Here is a 20,891-nt window from a genome sequence, read left to right as displayed (position 1 = left end):
TGTTGTCAGTCAGACTCCTGTAAATAAAACTGTTATTGCATGACGTTCCTACGCATTCATTAATTTATTCATTCATTGATATTCATTGATTTAATCTATGCTTCACTGATGCCTATTACTGGTCTTGCATATCTGTCTCTATGCAACGTCACAGGTTACGAATCGGGAATGAGAGATATCAAAATGCAGTACTAATCTGTGAGAAAAACTATGTCTAAACGTTCAGCTTACACTGTGGCCAGAGCAATGGAATGAAGACAAGCATATATATTTTGTTTTGCTTTTTAGTATACTACGACTCTCAATATCAAGATAAACCACTTGAAAGTCAACGGTCAATCACTGACAGAGACATAATACAACTTCTGTACACGTCATATATTTTTCGTACCTCCAATAAAAACGTAGTCACGTGAATAAAACTGATAATCAGTGTTCCGAAGACGTTAGTGTCTAAAATTGTCTTTACTAAATTAATTACACTCACTTATTATGCTTTTTGCATTTCACAATGGGATAGTCGTTTCTGTAGCATTGAGTGCCCAGGACGTCGAAATATGCAATTCCAACTTCTGTGGAAGTGATGTCGTTATTCTCTTTTAAGCAGTGATAGAAATCATAATCGCACTTGCAGATTAATCTGGAAAAAACATATACATACAGTAATAGCCATCAATTGAATGTTTATTACTGAAATTGTAGTTATCAAATAATTTTAGTGTATCGGATGTCTGACTCTAGCCGTTTATAAATTGTTTTAGGCATCACGAACAACACGACTAGGGTTGGACAATTTTCGTCTTTGAAATTATCTAACCCGCAGCGGTTGTATTTTAGTTTAAATAATGATTGATAACAGCTAAAATAAGAAATAGTTTTAAACTAGTTGACTGATTGATATATTGATTCAAGCGATGCGTTTGAGTAAAGAAAGATTAATTTTTAATACGCTAATGGCTCTCAGCTGTAGAAATGGGTACTGTGAATATTTCGACTGTCTGTGAGGGTTCGATCCCCGGTTATTCTTTTCGTACTCTTCAATGTCTAATTCCGATAGAAGGTGAGTATGAAAGTTTCTAGTTTATACTACTTTAAAATAGAAATATGTAATCAATGAAAACATTTTATGAACCAGCTATGAAAGCTTGAATCCTGCCTTCGGTAATTATTCACAGTTCGAATCTCTGAAACTCGTGACAGAAAAAGTGAATGATAGTGGCAAAAGAATAGAATATAAGATATCCCAGCAAGCAGTATATGTCAACATGGTCCAGCTCAAATGCGGGTGTCATTCATTTCGTAAGTCACAGACCATTTGAAGGGTTCAGAGCCATATTGGGCCAAGCGCCATATATTAAAAACGGATAAAACAAGGGTTAAAATTAAGTGGTTACCATAATTTAATGAAACATATGCACATTAAAACTAAATTATATGTAAATCTTCATTAAATTATAGTACACCGTGTCCCGCTTAGAGGGATCGAGAAATAAGTGATAATTTCAAGTGTAAATAATGGTTTATTAACATAACTTTTTACATAACTTGATGTAAAAAAAACTCAGAATGCTGAATGCAAGTCGATGTGTGTGCCTTGAATTGATCTGCAGACATCTAAACGGTATTCAACCTTCCGCCAATTATTCTATGCCATTTGTAGATACACTAGCGCGCTGCACTTGTGATGCGTTGTCTCAGTTCCTCCAAATTGTTAGCTCTTCCTCTTTGGTACACAGCATCCTTCACAAAGCCTCAGAAAAAAAGTCCAAGAGGGTCAGATCGAGTAACCTGATTGGCCAGGCAATGGGTCCTCGTCTTCCAATTCATCTATCCATGTATGACGAACACGGCATTGTACTCGCGTAACAGATTTTTCTTCTGCTAGCTATAGCACATACTGAACTTTCTGTTGTGGTGTCCACATGTTGACCATGGCGTGTTCTCCTACAAAATGGCGCCAGGCTTGTTTTAGCAACAAACAAACGAAGTTACGCATGCAGCTGTTTTCAGACTTTGTTGCGTAAACTTGGACAGTTTCTGCATCTTGTCAGTTGTAAATCTTAACGATATCTTTATCTGATTTTAAGTGGTGAGTATTTTTTCTCGATCTCTCTAAGCGGGACACGGTGTATTTACTTAACTTTAACTCTTGCTTTCTCCCTTTTTAATAATTGGCGCTTGGCCCACTATGGTCCTGAACCCTTCATTTGTATGTTATAGTCTGAATCCAACGTTTTCCATGGTCTATCTAGGTTGTGACGTTTTAAAGATAGTGTCTCTAGCAAGTGACGTACTCAAAATATCTTTAAATAAATGAATAAATTGTGTTAAAACTCTACATGTTCTATTCTTTACGCGTACCTTCTTGTCATGTCCGTTATTTAATCCGAACGAAACAAAAGAAATTAATTTGAAGGATTGGCTAATTTACGATGTTGTTGTTTAGTCAACTATACGAAAACAGGTCTGAACCTCACGAGCGACACCAAGAAGGCACCGCTTATGAGGCAACTGGGCCAGGAGATAATGGGGTAGGGTGGCCAGTTCTTTTCCTCCCCTCCATTGTATACATCACCGACTAGCTACATATTAGCTACACTAGTCAGACTTCAGATGTATACAAACAATATGATTCTTCCTCTTACACATCTCGTCAAGTGAGATTTACTGCCCGATTATAAATGTACATATCATTCATAACCTCAATTAAAGGAATAACTTACATATTAAGAACTAATATGAGAAGAGCGAATGACTCGATAAAACACTACACAATGAAAAACGTTGAAAAGCCGAAAGAAAATAAATAATTAATATAACAGATTGACTGCACATGTTTAACACAAAATTATCAAACTAAAAAGCCTAGGTAACATTTACGTGATGATGTCAGTGGACATTATACAGACACCTGATTTCGCCTGGGAACCATTAAACACCTACCACTTGTCTGGACTGATATTGGGCTGCTTAAAAAAACGGCATAAATCAGACATCTTCTATATTGTGTTAAACCTATAGTCGAAAAGATACATGGAAATAGTACACAATTAAATCTAGCCTGACTATAGTACTTGACTCAAAACGGACTCGTGTGTTTATATTATTCGGTAAAGATATTGGAAAGTCTCTAGTGGAGGAAATTGTAAATACTATGTGACAGAGATGCTGGTTTGCCTCCAGCTGTTCTCAACAAAAGTGTCTGGAATTGTGAGAAAGTCTGAGCACTGTACCAGAAGGAAATAATATAATATTACTTCGTATAAAAGGAGTTGTTGGTGAGATTGTATTTCGTTTTGCCCGCTTCTATTATATCCGGACAGCTATCGTGCTCTCTGCAGCATTTGTCAGCTTCTTGGGAGGTTCCCAAGTCTGTGAAATTCATCGCTATATTTCCCGATCCACACCACTTAGTCCCTGTGAACAAGAGCAGAAACTTGAAACTGTTGTTTGGAGAAATATGGCCTTATGGCAGTATCTTGAAATTCTTAGTATATGATAAAACAGCACATTTAAAAATAATCGCAAATCAAAAATAATTTTTACATATATAATTCTTAATTGGAATAACTTCACAAACAAAAGCGGTTCTACTGCGAAATATATAAGGTTGTGATTGACACTGCATGGGTGAACTCACATGTGTGGAGGCTCGGCATTATTTTGCTCAGTAATAATTCATGACCCGTGGTAACATAAGGGGGTCATGAAGTACAGCAATAATACTGATTCCTCTATTTATAAGTCGTCCCGATATCTCTGTCATTTGTTTCTATTGTCGGGAGGACAGGTAACGATTAGATTTATGGACGTATGATACGTAGGCCTCGGAAGTTGATGAAATATCATATTTTTGCTGAGGGATCATAGACAATGCAGGATGCAATATAAACTCTTTAACTTCAGCACGAACTAATATAGCCTAATTTGCAGTTCATTTTTATGTTCAGATATGTTTAGTAATATAATACAATATATATATATATATATATATATATATATATATATATATATATATAAGTTCAATCATAAGACATATCTCTTTGCAAATGTTTATTTGCTATGAAGGCATTAAATATATATATATTTTTTTTTTTTTTTCTCAGATGCATAAATCATCACTAAACATCAGTGGTGTCCTAAGTCAACATCATTGCTAACGTTTTCGCCTTATTTGGCATCATCAGATATAATAAAATGCGTGATCTGAAATTTAAAAATGAATTGGCAAACAACAGTGAATGAAATCTTGATGAGTTTTATGTATGAAACTAGTATAGGTTGTTATAATTGCAATACAAGTTTGAAAGAAAACAAAGGTATATACATATAACTCATGTTACAGGTGTGCATATATGATTAAATGAGCAATTGAATTATGCAAAATGTCGGCGGTGTTAAAACATCAATTAAAATTTGATTATGAATGAAAATGAAGATATATCATAGATTTAAATTTACGAAGGATAAAATGTATTAAAATACTATATAATTAGTGTAACACTATGTTACAAATTGATGAGTCTTGTATTTTACGTTGACAATTAATCATTATCAAGAACATATGCTTTGGCTTCTGCTGTGATGTACTGAAATAAAGGGGGGGAAGATATGAATCAGTTATGAATCGTAGTTAGCATATGTTGTACTCTTTAATAAATTGTTTAAGTTTGCTTACGTATATGTACACTTGGATTTAGACATGAATATTCTATCTGATATAATGCGTGCTAAAAATAGTTGTCATTGGTGGTTTGTTGTAATCATGGTTAACAGGAATTGTATGTATGCTTTCTGAAAATAAGGAAAGTATTGATTTAATAATATGCTTCGAACAGTGTGGTTGGTTATAGGCCTTCATAGCAAATAAACATTTGCAAAGAGATATGCCTTATGATTGAACTTATATATATATATATATATATATATATATATATATATATATATATATATATATATATATATATATTGCAATATAGCCTAGCCTAATTTAATTTGCATTTTTGGTCTTCTGTTGTCTATTCGTCATTTTTTAGGAAAATATTCCATTTTCTGTTGCATTTTTGTCCTTTTCTGCTTATGAACGGACACTTTTTACGGTGTAGACGTAGTCAATATTAGAGATCTACTGCAGGTTGCTTACGCAAATTGATTAAGTCTTACAGAAATGTTCCTTATGGTTGCACTAGTTTCGATTCCTGATCACGTGTGTTACGTGCTTTCTCCGGTCAACGCAGTACAAAAAATATTGCAGCCGTAGTGCCCGCAGTCAGCATATTTGTATCTCACAAGTGAAGACGTAAAAATTCCGAAGTTGAGCAAATACGACAAAGTTTTTGCGACAGTTTTGATTGCGTATTTTCCTATAAAATCATGATCATTTTTTAAATTTTAATGTCATATTTTCAGAAATTTAAGGTCATTTTATAGGTAATTTTTCTGTAACTTTTAGGCCATCAACATCCGAGCCCTAATGATAATGATCATAGATCACTAGTGTATGACATCATGAACTGGACTCCAGTTCTAGTGACATGTCACTAAATTATACTTGGTTGTTCTTTCAGCGAACGCGCATGCGAATCCACGATCACGTGTGCTACTCAGAACGGCAGTCAGTTTGAACATTTATAAAAATTAATGGAATTATTAATTCTTTCAGTATCATGTCAACATTAATTGTCTTGTTTGCATTTTTGTCTTGTAACATTTCTCAATATTAATGGCATTGCCTTCTCGTACATTTTTTCATTGAAAGAGTAGGAATTGATATAAACGTTTCCTATGAAAGTTGTTTGTTTTGATGAGCTCTATCAAATGGTACCCTATTTGACCCCGACTCCCATTTAAAATTTTAAAGTGATACGCCACTGACCCTACTTCCTGTTAGGGTCGATTGATGAAATCAAGCTCAAGTGAAAGTTTACATGTGGTTTAGTTATAAATATTTTTGTGTCGAAAATTTTAATGCACTAGTTTCAGAAATAAATGGCTGTTACGGGTGATCTGAAGCACCCTATACAGGGTGATTTAAAACCTCTGCGACAAACTGAGTGGTGATAGATCTAACAATAAGGAACCCGTTTTGTTAAAAAACCTATGTCTTTTGACGCGTCGTTTCGAAGTTACCGTTGAAAATGTTTTTGCGCGGGGGTACGTCAATGTATGCGATGTGTGCACCCCTGTTTGTTTGTTGAGATGTTTGTAAGAGACGTGAAGGCTTGTTGTTGTTTGTTTACGTTTAATGTTCAATACCTATTGCTTTCAGTTCAGTGTAATCATCAATTGAGAATGGATGTCTACGCGGTCTTCCACCAATACGCCGGGGACGAAGAGATCCATCATCTCGAAGGCGCTGAGAAGTCAAGCAATGGTGAGGGTGATTTCTGTTCTGAAACTGTTGTTGGTACATGTGGAGAGCTCTTCTTCCGTTTCCGCGAGCCTCCCCGTAACACATTATCATGTCGGCTAACTCGGGAAAAGTGTAGACATCCATTCTCAATTGATGATTACACTGAACTGAAAGGAAAAGGTTTTGAACATAAAACGTAAACAAACAACAACAACCCTTCTCGTCTCTTACAAACATCTCAACAAACAAACAGGGATACACACATTCGCATAGGCTGCATTGACATAAGCCCGCATAAAAATATTTTCAACGGTAACTTCGAAACGACGCGTCAAAAGACATAGGTTGTTTAACAAAAAGAATTCCTAATTGCCAGATCTATCACCCCTCAGAGTTTTTCGCAGAGGTTTTGAATCACTCTGTATATATGCACTATAAAATCTTGAAATTTTGTTACAAATAACTTGAAATGAATTTATATAATGGTAGCATATGATTAGCAACGAAAAAATAAAACATACAATTTTGCTAAAATCCGCCTCCTACTTATTGGTATCACTTGAGGTTTCAACCAGTCTTCGGACTGTTGATTAAACTTTATTCATAAACAGAAGTTTTGGGTGAAGATTTGAGAATAAGACAGAAAATTCTTCGTGCACTACTGCCGTTAGCTTGTACAGCTGTCAAAAGAAAAAGTGGCCGCTCTCCTGAAACAAAGTTCCCTTCGGGTATCTTCACTACAATTCGGAGACAGGCGATGTTACATGTTGTTGGACCACGTTGCCAGATATCTACAGTTATAATTGAAGTATTCTGTGTGTTATTCGATAGCGCAATGGTAGCGTTCAGGCCTCTTATTCATGAGGTCCTGCGTTCGACTACAACCTCGTGCTTTTTATGTTCTTTTTTGTTATGTTTTTGAGAGAGACAAACTATACATAATGGCTCCTTTCTCTTGTACGATTATTTTAGTAATTAACATCAGGTTCATTAATATAATATGCCATGACTTTATCATTATGATATTGTGGATGCAAATGGAAAGAAAAAAGATTTTATTCTCAATAAAAATATCTTTCGTGGCATAAACAAAACAAATTTACTGGTGTCGGCCTTAAAACATTCAAACAATTAAGCGTTCAAAAAACAAAACAAAAAGCCACAATTCAATATTTAGTTTATCTTCCTCTTATCTCGATCATCTTGCAGTCGAGTGGGCATGGAATTGACTAGTCTTTGCATATAGCGACTGTTCTTAGACACGATATTCCAGGCATTCTGAACATACATACATACATAAGTGTTCTCTCCATGGGCAGGTCTTTCATTGCAAACCCAGCAATCTCCAATCTTTCCTATTTTCTGCCTTCCTCTTAGTCTCCGCATATGATCCACATATCCTAATGTCGTCTATTATTCTTTTCAACCAGAGACCCAACCAATTCCTTTTTCTCTTTCTAATCAGTTTCAGCATCATTCTTTCTTCACTCACTTTTTCAAACACAATTTTATTTCTTATTCTGTCTGTCCACTTCACACGCACCGTTCTTCTCCACAACCACATTTCAAATGCTTCAATTCGTTTCTCTTCATTTCGTCGTAATGTCCATGTTCCTTCCCCATACGATGCCACACTCCACACAAAGCACTTCACTAGTCTCTTCCTTAGTTCTTTTTCCAGAGGTCCGCAGAAGATCCTTCTTCTTCTATTAAAAGCTTCCTTTGTTCATGTTTGCAGTTTTTCTTGGGAAGGATAGTTCTAAATGCGGTAACATTCCGTTGCTTTCCGCACACCACTATCTCTTTCGCATCTTATTAAATTCCAGGGGGCCCAAGCGTGGAGATGAGGAGAGTGGATTTGACTAATTGGGCCTTCCGGACTTCACCGAAAGTCACGGTAAGCGTTAAATATTAATTCTATCAGGATGTTTGACCCGATCAGAGACCGGGAAATCTCAATTAGCCTTTGCCCCCCGCATCCTGGACTAGCTTCTACGAATCATCAGAAAATCTTAGAGTGTGACTGGGCCAATTTTTCCGAAAATGTTTCCACACTTTTGCCCTCGTAGCTCAGCAGACGAACGTCGGAATTTAGATGTCAACGTCTCAGGTTCAATTCCTCGTTACTCCTTTTCATTTTATTGTGGTTCAAGGTAGAATAATGTAATAATATAAAAAGAAAAACTAATACCAGTATTATGCAACTGGATTTTTCCAAACCCAATATTAAATTCATGTTATTTATATCGCTAAAGAGCGATTACAATATAAATAACTTGAATATTATTTATACAGTATCACTAAAGAACGATAACAGAATATAAATGATAAATATCGGTTTGTTTAATTAATATAAGATATTATATAATACGTATTTAATTATCTAAATAAAATAACATATTTTACAAAGAAATATGGTTATTTGTGTTATAATAATTACTTACATAAAATACAGATTATTTATATTGCGAAAGAACAGTAACAATATAAATAACTTGAATATTATTTTATAATGCTATTGAAGGAAAACAGAATATAAATGATAACTTGAATATTATTTATATTGCTAAAGAACGATAGCAATATAAAAAACGTGAATATTGTTCATATCGGAATTTCACAGATTTATTACAGATGTATTTAAGAAATTGTAGAAGAATAGTAATTAGTAACAGTGTCCTATTTATTCTTCTTGGAGCCAAATTTGTAACTTTTAAAAGTGTGGTTACTATGTTGAAGTGTATGTGTTGCAACGGATCCTTGATTTGTTATGTATGTGAGTCAGTTATGGGATGCTTGATGTCGTCGCAATGTCGTAATTATAGTTTGATTGTGTTTGTGTGACTATTGTGTATTAATTTATGATGTATGGTACGGAAAGCTGCATATTTGTGTTATAGAAGTATTACGTATGTGTGTTGTTAATGTTTTTGTATGTTTCAAATTGATAACTGATATTTGTTTTGCAATCGCAATGCCTAATTTACGGATTGTTTATGTTTTGTTTACATCGCGTAAGCTAATTTAATTTTCTTTTCCATTTCTCTTCATGCTTATCTTTTTTGTGTATAAAACTATAGCCCTAAAATACGTATGTAAAATAGGGCTAACCCCCATTGGAGATACAATGATAATTATTATCCATATCGTTACAATACGATAACAGAATACAAATGATGACTTGAATTTTATTCATATCTCTAAAGAACGATAACAAAATATAAATAACATGATATCCATAAAGAACGATAACTGGATATAAATGATAATTTGAATATCATTTACTTCGCTAAAGAACGATTAAAAAATAAAATGAACACTTGAAGAAGGCCCGAACCCACAACCTTTGAATCATTAAACAAGCACTCTACCGCTGGTCTACGAGGCGCAGATATGGAACACTTTCATAGTTCGGGAACTGCTTGTACAAGCACATGCATCGTGTAACATCGCCGCGACCCGAAGTGGACTTTGAAAATATTCGCTGTTCACGAGTGCGGCCACTTTTTTTTTTGACAACTGTACATCGGCGAAGTTCTTGTGAAGTCAGTAAATAATGTATGCGTCGCTGTTTGACACAATACTTAGAATAATGTTCTCTTTGTAGTTATTGGTGAATGTCTAGCAAACGTTGACGATTTCATTGTTTATAATTGTAATTAATAATGTTATCTGCAACAGCCAAATACTTAGAATAATTAGGCTGTCACTCGAATTTAAAATAATACTGAGCTTGAGTCTTATTGGTACCTACAGTTATTTTAATCGTAATGACAGATGACTGATAAGGAAACGATCTATTTTGTCACATTTTTGTGATGACACGATTAAAGGTATTCACAAGTTTTGGAATTTTCTGCTAGTATTGTTAATATGGTGAGAATTCATCGCCTGAAATGACACAGCAGAAAAAAAGACAAGTTAAACCATCCATAACAGGATATCTGACTAGACTCTGAATGTCTAACTAAAAATAAAGTAGGCTACAGATGAAATTTACATGGACCAAAATACTTTGCTAAATTCCCAGGACATGTCCTCCAATTATCATCCGTCACACTTTCTAGTAGGCTATATACAGGGACATCATTTTATTTTTACTAACATTTTTAATATTAACCTGTCTATACCTTTAGAGAACCGGAAACACCGCTTGCTCCCCCCTCCAAGACTGGAGTTCGATGATAATGGCGTAAAACACAAATCACTCTTCTAGGTATAGGAAGGAAGAAAAGTAGTTAATCCATTTACGTAAACTAGGAAATATCGCGATTTTAAGTTTGATAATTTTCATTAGGTTTTTCTTTAATCAAAGTACAGTACTGTATTAAGAATAAGTGTTTTTACTCACGAAGTGAGTTATCCATGTGAACGTATTCATTATGCAGTGTATATTATACTGTCTACAGTACATTAGCGTACAATATAGAGAAAGAAGTTAAATTGAAAAATAATCATAATATGAATAGCTATTTAAACACAATTTTGAAAATGGTGGCCGTTCATTTCGATACAGGCTTCAGTTCTTTTGTGCATATTATCGCACTATAGACTATTGCATCTAATTCCAATTGCCAGTTCCGTCCTTCGTACTAGTAACTCATGTTGAAATAATTCTGTACCTACTCTACGTACTGTAAATTCAATCTTCACTTCTGCCCGACCCGAAAATATAAAATTACTCAGACATGCTATCTACTGTCCGTCCAAGTGGTTATGCCGCAGGATTGTAGAAAGTGAGGAAATCACGTGACAGTTAATTACTTAACGAGGCCCTTTTATTTAAGTTAAATTAAACAGCTATATAATATTACGTAAACTTCCAATTCCTAAGAGAAATTAATGTTTTCAGAAAAGAGCTAAGACAGCCCAGCTATTACAGAGGGGCGAGCAGAAGCAGGTGGGGGAAATCGGGATGCGACGTAGGCAAACGGACAGTACCTGTGCGAAAATATGATTCAATATTGAAAGCTCTTTCGTCACTGGAAAACGCGAACATATTTCTGGAACGTACTATACTCAGTAACGCAGTACTGCTTACTATCTGCGGTCTTGGTTCTGTGTGGAGTTGGAACTTCCTTAGTGGGAGTGAAGTACATTCAAAAACTCAGGTACAATAAAAATTGAAGTAAAAATAAAATGATGTCCCTGTATAAATTGAGCTTATTTTCTAGAATTTTGAAAACGTGACATGGCCATTCGCTTTTCAACAACTTAAAAGAATAACATCACAATAATGAGAGTTTTTTAAATAGTTATTTTTAAACTATGACGTAATAATTTTCACTGTATACTCGTAGAAGTCATAATATTCCTGTGACATTTCATCAATGAAAACTTGTTTGAAGATATTCTAAATAATAATAATAATAATAATAATAATAATAATAATAATAATAATAATAATAATACTTTATTGCTATAACAAACTACATTATTGATTTTTTATATATAAAACACTGCAGCACCCCCAGAAAGAGTAAGTTACATACTCGTGCTTAGGGGACATTCCACATAATGTTATGACTAGGGAAAGGGATTTGGAGTATTATAAAGAATGGTGAAACGTAGTATAGATATTCGTAGATCTGTGACTGTCAAGCGAGCTGCGTCACAGAGCATGGACGAGTACAGTTCACTTCATACAAACTTACACGCAACGTGCTGTAAAAGTATTTCAGAATAAACATATGGAATAGTTTAATGACATATAGTGGCCTACATACATAATCTGTATTTCACTTTGAACTACATATGTTTTTCTTGGCAACGCACAAAACACCAATAAACAACATTACAAATATACATAATTAAATATCAATCTCTGCGTCCTCGCGTGTCAGGGGAAATATTGATGGCTGATAGTTGTCTTCTGTATGGAACTCGATTCTAAATATGTGTGTTTTTCTGTCAGGAGCGTGCTAAATTAAAACCTTTATTTACAATATCATGAAATATGATTTATTTTTTTATTTTATTGGGTTATTTTACGACGCTGTATCAACATCTAGGTTATTTAGCGTCTGAAAGAAATGAAGGTGATAATGCCGGTGAAATGAGTCCGGGGTCCAGCACCGAAAGTTACCCAGCATTTGCTCGTATTGGGTTGAGGGAAAACCCCGGAAAAAACCTCAACCAGGTAACTTGCCCCGACCGGGATTCGAAGCCGGGCCATCTGGTTTCGCGGCCAGACGCGCTGACCGTTACTCCAGAGATGTGGACGAAATATGATAATATGTACACAACGTACACTACAGTATTTAGAATATATATATATATAATACTACAATATTTACAACATAGCCTAATAGAGTATCATTAAATGTTGAACAAAATGTAGAGCCAAACGAAATGGCATTTTCAATTAATGCTATGTTTTGGTGATGAAACAATTATTCCTGCTGTGCCTTGTTATAATAAATTGTAAATATCATTTTCAAATTTTCTAAATAATAACTTTGCTCTTTTGCAAGGAAGGAAATTTTTTAACATGGAAAAACTCCGCTCTACATCTGCAGAGACAATTGGAGAGTACTTGAAACAAAATACGTCAATTAAATTCACATGTTGAATGACGTCATTGGGACACGTAGTTAGTGCATCTGAAATCTGACTGAGAATACTGTACCTATCATTTTTAATCAAAACTCTGTTCATTTTTTCACCAACACGTTTTCCTACTTCACCTTCTACTGCACTCAGTTTATTTACAATAGTACTCATAATATTTATTTGCTTAACTAGTTCTACTCCTGACAGTACTAATCGAATAATGGCATCCGGTAAATATAAAAAATTTGACTTAATATCCATGATTTCTTTTTTGATTATTCTATCATTTAGCAGTTCCTGGCATATTTGAATCTCAGTCGAAAGACTGGACCACTTTCTTCACAGATTGGAGGTGATGTGCGTAATAATAATTGTTGCAAGCTTCTAACCTTGACCCCCATCTCTTAAGAACTGGACATGGGGGAAGCGATAATTTAGGGAATTGTTTCCTGAATTTTGATACTCGATCTTAGCTTTTACAAATATAATCTTTCAATTTTGTATTGTTAGTTGGTTTCACTTTCGGCATTGTACATGCACTTCATTACGCTGAACTGCAAACCTGCATGTTGAAGTTCTTATGCGACAACTGTCCCGTTCACCTGTTGTTGACGTGCAGAGATCTGCGAGTATGTCATGGAGGGGAGGACTTGGTATAAAGGGTTGTAAACAAATGACTGTGTAGATGCCAATACTAGCTTTCACTACTCCAAATTCCGTTCCCTAGTTATGACATTATGTTAAATAACAGTAAAAAAACTGGAAAGCACAGATATCACAATAATTGAACTTTAAATCATCTCTCTAAACGGCAATTTTTTTATTGTTTTTTTTAAATAAGGAGCATTAGCAAATTTGATATTACTTTTATTATAGTACGACTCATTCGCACTTCAAAGTAGGCGTATTCCACGTAACTGTATTTGGCTCCACGTTATTAATAATACTGTAATTATACTATTAAATACTAAAAATATTACAACATACGAGTATGTACCTGGAAAGATGAGACTAAACCTTGGATAATTCTTGTATCCTCCTCTCTTGATAGAAATAGACCATCCTTCACATTTTTGCGTCCAGCTCGTTAATATAACGAGAATAATAGACAAGCTCTGGTGAAGGCTGCAATATGCCATAACAGATGAATCTAAAAATAATAAGAGACACTAAAATGAGAATTTTTTGATCATTTAACTACAAATTACTACAATATCTGTTGTTTCAATACAGATTATATATTTGTTTGCAATGTAATCTAAAATTAACTTTTACATCCTTAACTTTATATTACACCTTAAAGGAACTAAAACTGAACATCATCACGTCGGTGACAATGAAAAAAAAAGACAATACATTGAGGTGTACCGGATTTCAGACATCTTCCATTTTTTGTTCAGTAGGTTCGAAGTGATAACACATTTTATTCTGGAATCTAAGTAAAAACAGTATTTTATTCAGATTGTCCCACGAGAAAAGGTCAGTATTCTAGAAGATCATAGCATGGCCATTTTTAAATAAAAGGTTTTTATGCATATGTGGTCTGTACTGAAGGGTTACAGAAATAGAACGGTTTGAATGTAAATGTTAACAAGTTAAAAAAAAGTTTTATTTCGAGTTGTTTCTTGTTCAACTCACAAAGATTTTACATTACATTCTCAAAAATTTTTCTGTCGGTTCAACTCGTGCAAGACGCTGACGCGTTGTGCTCATTAAAAATTATCGTGACGTATCTTGACACCAGCAACAGCATCTATTATACGAGCGACCAGATCGCCTCTTGTAATAATTTTCCTTCTGTACACTTAACTCGACACATAACCTCATAAAGAAAATAATCTGAGATTTTAAGCCCGGAGATCTTGGTGGTCGGGAATTATAGTACCACGACCAATCCACCAATTAGGATATTTGGTATTGAGATGAGCCCTCACACCATGCCATTAATGACGAGAGGCTCTTTCATGCTGAAAGTACATAACACGTTATGTAGCAAAGAAACTTCCTCTAGTAGTCTTAAAATATACGTCGTAAAAATAGTATGTACTTTGTTCCATCCATATGATCGCCTAAAACAGTGGTTCCCACATGGGAGACGTGTAAACAGCTGATGAGTGGGTCACGGAATGATGTACAAATTTAAATAAATTACGCCTTATTAACATACACTTATTGTATGTTCAGAAACATCAATAACATTACTTATTTACTTACTTACTTACTTACTGGCTTTTAAGGAACCCGGAGGTTCATTGACGCCCTCACATAAGCCCGCCATTGTTCCCTGTCCTGAGCAAGATTAATCCATTCTCCATCGTCATATCCCACTCCCTCAAATCCATTTTAATATTATCTTCCCATCTACGTCTCGGCCTCTCTAAAGGTATTTTTCCCTCCGGCCTCCCAACTAACACTCTATATGCATTTCTGGATTCGTCCATACGTGCTACATGCCCTGCCCATCTCAAACGTCTGGATTTAATGTTCCTAATTATGTGAGGTGAAGAATACAATTCATGCAGTTCTGTGTTGTGTAACTTTCTCCATTCTCCTGTAACTTCATCCCTCTTAGCCCCAAATATTTTCCTAAGCATCTTATTCTCAAACACCCTTAACCTATGTTCCTCTCTCAAAGTGAGAGTCCAAGTTTCACAACATCAATAACTTTTAACATAAGAATAGAAAAGGTTTAAATAGTTACACACTAACAAAACAACAAATGTTCCTGATTTTCAGAAAGTAATTCTCAAATCTCGACTGAATTCTATATACACAGTGATACCACATTCAATTTCAATGAAATTTCATATCTTTATTTTGATGGCAACCGAGAAGTTTATTTTGTATAAATATGAGATTGAAAATGTTATCAAAAAATAAGAGCTTCTTTCGCAAGTTGGAGATATTCATGCATTCTTTTGATCCAGAACTGGTCTACACTCTGCGAAAAAGCTAGTTTCAATATTCGATCAGTAGGTACGTACATAATTCAGCCAGTTAAACGCAACTGTCTAAAAATATATTTACTATCCATTTGTGACTGTTGTATTGTTTTCAGTGTCTTCTGGAAAATGCTCAAAAAGCTTTAATCTAGAATTATGCAAACTTAACTCCATATTCGCAAAAAAACAAATTGGGTATTCTTCTGTCATACATAGTTAAATTTTCCACGAGTTTTTTAATGTACTGGAGTGCATCACATTTCCTTTTGTCCAGTCATGTCGACCAGAAATCAAGTTTCTCCATAAATCCTTTGATTCTGTCCCTTACTGTTATTATGTTAACATCTTGGCCTTGCAAACTACTATTCAAAGTGTTAGTGTTCGAAAAATCGGCAAAGAAGGCTACTAGAAATGATGTTCATGTAATATTTAGTCTCGTTTTGCACAGTATTAATCTATTTTGATATTCACTAATTTTCAGTAAAATTATCATTGTTTCGAAACCACTGGTCTAAAGTAACGGGACCTATCGCAATGTCATTCATCATATCCCACCACACATTCATCGGGAAAACGAAATTGGAAATTTGTATCCTCAATTTAGTGTTTGGGAGACTTAAACACTGTTACGTGTATTACTGATTTCGTTATGGATGAACGTAACTTCATTAGAAGATAGTATTACCGGAATCAATAAAATTGACAATTGGTATGTAACCAGTTACGGAGTCGTACATGTTTACCGTTGTCTTCTATGTGATTACTGGGGGCGTGACATCGGTATATTTATTAGTTTGAAGGTGAACATACGACGCCGGACAGAATGTAGTCGACGTGCTTCAAGTACAGACAGCGGAAGCGAATTTGACGCACGCCTAAGCAAGCACGTTCCGTGTTTTGTATACGATTGTTGCGTATTATAAAATCAAGACAATACAGTCATTGTATATAAGGGTTAACATGGAAAATATCTGAAATGCTATTGAGGTTGAGAATAATTGTTGGAAACCATACTTGAATTGTCACAAATGCGGTAAAACGTAAAGAAAAGATGTTTTTTTTTTATATTTAGAATTTTGTTTTACAGTTTTGGAATGCCGAAAACGTATATGGCGTAAGATATAAGCAAAAAAAAAAAAAAAAAAAAAACTGTGGTTTCAATAAGTTATGCAAATATTGCAAGAGTTTTGTCAGATGACAAGTGCGATTGTTATCAACTTGATGTAAAAATGGATGATGTGAAATATTTTACATATGCGCCCTTTGTTTCAGCCGATGTTGAACGCAGTTTTTCCGCATACAAGGTTATACTATCCGACACTCAACGGTCATTTTCATTTGAAACTTTGGAAATGGATTTGTTGTTCATTGCAGCAGGAACCGAAACCAGGCAAACAACAATAAAAAATCGAATTACCAGCAAATAAGCAGAAAACACATTAAAAAATAAATAATATGAACCAATAAAAAAAAAGACTCTCTTAAAACAACTGGAAGAAAAGTGAGGTACAGAATAGATGTGATAAATAAATTAATGTAACATTTAAATATAGGGAAAGCAAAATTGTACGCCATATGCGTTTTTAGCACTCTAAAACTGTAATGCATAACTCTAAATATTAAAAAAAAAAAACATATTTTGAGACTTATGTTTTACCACATTTGTGACAATTTAAGTATGATTTCTCAACCTCAACAGCATTTTAGACCTTTCCGATATTAATCCTTATATACAATGATTTATGCTCGACCATGCCGAAATGTAGTAATTATACACCTGGTAGTAGCCCTTTAATGAACCTCATTAAAATAAACTTATTCAATATAGTTCAGTTGTTCAGCCAATGAGAAATCACCATTGTAGCATTATAAAAGCGCAAGTATAGATTATTCTCGGATATGCAATCGAAAGACAACTAGTGAAACGTCACGGAGGCTGGAAATCCAATACTGTCGCAGAAGGTTATGTTCTGTTACTATAATAAATAGCGTTAATTGTAAATAATATTCAAATAAATTCAATTTGTCATCTCGTTTTTCAATTCTAAATCAATTTCCAGGTTATATCAAGATTAATGTGAATGTTATTCTCTAGATTATATCAAGGTCAATGACATTCGTTCCTCGGAAAAAATCAATACTTTCGCGTCTGCGCACATCTCACAATTTAGGTCAGTTCCGCTCCTCACTTAGATAACCATAACATGAATACTTATGAATAATTTCAAGTTAGAAATATGGTCGAGCATAAAAAGTCGTATGAAACTTGCCTATAATGGTAATTAAGACGCTCGTATGAAAATTATGAAACTTGCTTGCGCTCGTTTCATAAACAAACATACTCGCGTCTTAATTACTACCATTATAGGCTCGTTGCATAATGTACTATTATCGTCTTGATTTTATAACACGCAATAATCGTATACAAAACACGGAACGTGCTTGCTTAGGCGTGCGTCAAATTCGCTTCCGCTGCCTGTACTTGAAACGCTGACTACATTCTATGAGGCATCGTATGTTCACTTCAGACTAATACAAATATACCGATGTCACGGCCTTAGTAATTGCACACGCTATAGATGAAACAGGTACATTCGTCAAGTGTTCGCCCTACACGCGTTAGTGAAACACTGAGACATTGAGAAGCGCAGAAATTCGTCACGTTCTAGTAGGCTAGTAGGGCTACGCTGGACCACAGCAATAATGTCCTCTCCTTCCTCCACATTGCGTTGGTGTACTTGTTCAGATGGCACATGATCTGTGGGAAGAGTACCAGTTCCACGCAATGCATTGAAAACTCTGGCAAACACTCTACGATCACGAATAATTCTGCGCATTTAGAAGCGTTGCGGTACTCTTCAGGTAGGCGCTCACTTACTGGAAAAATTAGTTCGGCGCGTTCGGATTTTTATTAAAGTATCGCTCACTTTTCCGTGTTTCCAAGTTAATAATAAGATATTGTTGTAATCCTCTGATTGAGATACTGTCTGATATGTACATCTATTATCAGGCAGTACATTCACTTGACGACATGTGTCTGAGGAAGAACAATTGTTTGTATCCATCTGAAGTCCGATTAATGCAATATATGTAGCTAATCGGCGATGTAGGCAGTGGAGGGGAAAATGAACTGGCCAATCTACCCCATTATCTCCTGGTCTAGTTGCCTCATAAGTGGTGGCTTCTTGGTATCATTTGTAAAGTTTAGATCTGTCTTCGAACAGTTGACTAAACAACAACAATAGTGTTGTAATTTACCGCTAGAGCGCATTATTTGATTGGTAATGTTCTGAACTGAACCTGGAAATAAAATGAATAGCTCTGTAACTTAAATAAACTCTAGTAGGTCTACATACCTGGTTCATTCAATATTTTTTCCAATCTCACCGTTATAAGGTCTTTATTCATATTACGTTAATATACTGTAATTCTAATTTGTTAAATTGCAAAGCTCTTCATACTGTTGAACTATCAAAATAAGCTTCGCGTTATTCATTTAATTTATGCCTTCAATATTGCAGCGATTGGAGGCTTTACAATCGATATAAATTTCATGACATTTTTTATTTCGATCTTGGCCCGTAAAGAAGTCCGTTTAGAATTCTCTGGCCAGAATTCTGATCGGAATTCGGTCATGCGGACAGAGGCGAAGCAGTTTACTTTAAATTGTAATTTCCATTAGTGTGTGAACATACTGACATTTTAAATCCTTTTAGTATATCAAAACTCTAGAGAGAGACTTTGTACTTACCTTTAAGAATCGATCAAAAGTGGAAAAGTTATATTCCTTGTATTAAATTATTTGAACGAAACTTGCACAAAATGTACACCTGCACTTTAAAAAGAATATCATAGCAGACTAGAATTTATAAGTTTCCTTTCGAATAGAAATTGAATACGAAAGCAAACATTATCACTTACATTAGCCCTCCCATGGTTTTGTATGTTTGATGCGTCAGGTGTTATGAATGTATTGTTTAGTAAAATGAAGAAATTAAGACTGGAGAACAGTGACAGTTCCGTTTGAAATTCCGGACGCGTGTCCATTCAGTCAAATAAGAAAGTCAGTAGGTTAATTATATAATTGTGTCATCGCATAGAGTAGCGGTTCCCGACCGAGGGGTACTCTGAATCAAGGTGTGTTTTCAAACGATATTTCAATTAAGCTTAACATTATCACGTTCTATGATTTTTATTCGCTTGCTGAAATATTTTTTGTTTGTCTCAAACTTTTGAAGTACACAGTTTAACAGGAATGAATAGCCCTGAGGTACTTCTCTTGCCTTGCAAAGTCTTGCATGCTTATCTGATATTTTTAATATTTTTAAATTGAAATCTTCAGGGTCCAACTATAAATGTGTTCACTATTTAGGGGAAGACTGAAGCAACGATGAAGAAATTAAACTCGTAGTGTCACTGAGTTATTAGTTGAGAATTCCATTAATCTCCTACTATAACGGACTTTCTAGCAACACATAGTGAATGACTCCCGTTCTATATCTTTGAACGTATAAAAATATCTTCATTGATTGAAATTACAATTAAAGGCACATTATCCTTTCTGTAATGCGAAAAAAAAGTTGTATGAGAAACTTCTTCTTTGAGAAAAATAAAAGTTTGCACGTCTAAAAAGGAGAGGGACTGTTAGAAATATTATAATTTACTTCTTCTGCATTTACTCGAATCTAATGCGCACTTTATTCAGCTGAATTTACTCTCCAAATTCGAGGTGCGCATTATAATCGATGGCGCGCTAGATTCATATGCAAACTCGAAAATACTACCTATAGTTGTACTGAAGTTCTACGTGTGCTTCGGCTCTGTTCGGGTTACCCATTGTTCCTCAATGTTCCTCACTTAGTGCGCTTCCGTACTTTTGTAGACATTGTTTTTAATACCGATAAAAATTTTAGAGTTGTACTTGATCAGGAGATGGCAGGCAAAAAGCGAAGACTGTCGTATGAAGCAAGCTTCAAACGAAAGATTATACTTTATGCTGAAATCATGGAAACAGGCAGGCTGCAAGATAATTCGATGTAGCTGAG

General features: G+C 34.8%; 1 protein-coding gene across 1 annotated transcript; it reads right to left on the bottom strand.

The window, feature by feature from the left end:
- Positions 1 to 424: 424 nt before the first annotated feature.
- On the bottom strand, positions 425 to 19,670 carry LOC138709068 (phospholipase A2-like). The gene is made up of 4 exons (XM_069839574.1): positions 19,598 to 19,670; positions 13,902 to 14,054; positions 3,258 to 3,417; positions 425 to 640 (listed from the first exon to the last, which is right to left on the bottom strand). Exons 2-4 carry the CDS (start codon positions 14,041 to 14,043, stop codon positions 484 to 486), a joined length of 459 nt encoding a protein of 152 aa, XP_069695675.1. The 5' UTR covers positions 14,044 to 14,054; positions 19,598 to 19,670; the 3' UTR covers positions 425 to 483.
- Positions 19,671 to 20,891: the final 1,221 nt, after the last annotated feature.

Source organism: Periplaneta americana, chromosome 1 (genome assembly GCF_040183065.1).
Source record: "Periplaneta americana isolate PAMFEO1 chromosome 1, P.americana_PAMFEO1_priV1, whole genome shotgun sequence".
Classification (NCBI taxonomy): Eukaryota; Metazoa; Arthropoda; class Insecta; order Blattodea; family Blattidae; genus Periplaneta; species Periplaneta americana.
The sequence above is the reverse complement of the archived record's forward strand: the minus strand, read 5'-3'. Positions and strand labels throughout refer to the sequence as shown.

Bases quoted from the DNA above. Each gene is read 5' to 3' on its own strand.
- LOC138709068 (XM_069839574.1), bottom strand. From the start codon at position 14,043: ATGGCATATTGCAGCCTTCACCAGAGCTTGTCTATTATTCTCGTTATA. The intron at 3,418-13,901 runs GTACATACTCGT...TCTTGTTCACAG, and splicing joins GTTTAGTCTCATCTTTCCAG to GGACTAAGTGGTGTGGATCG. The intron at 641-3,257 runs GTAATATTATAT...TGTTTTTTCCAG, and splicing joins AACAACTCCTTTTATACGAA to ATTAATCTGCAAGTGCGATT.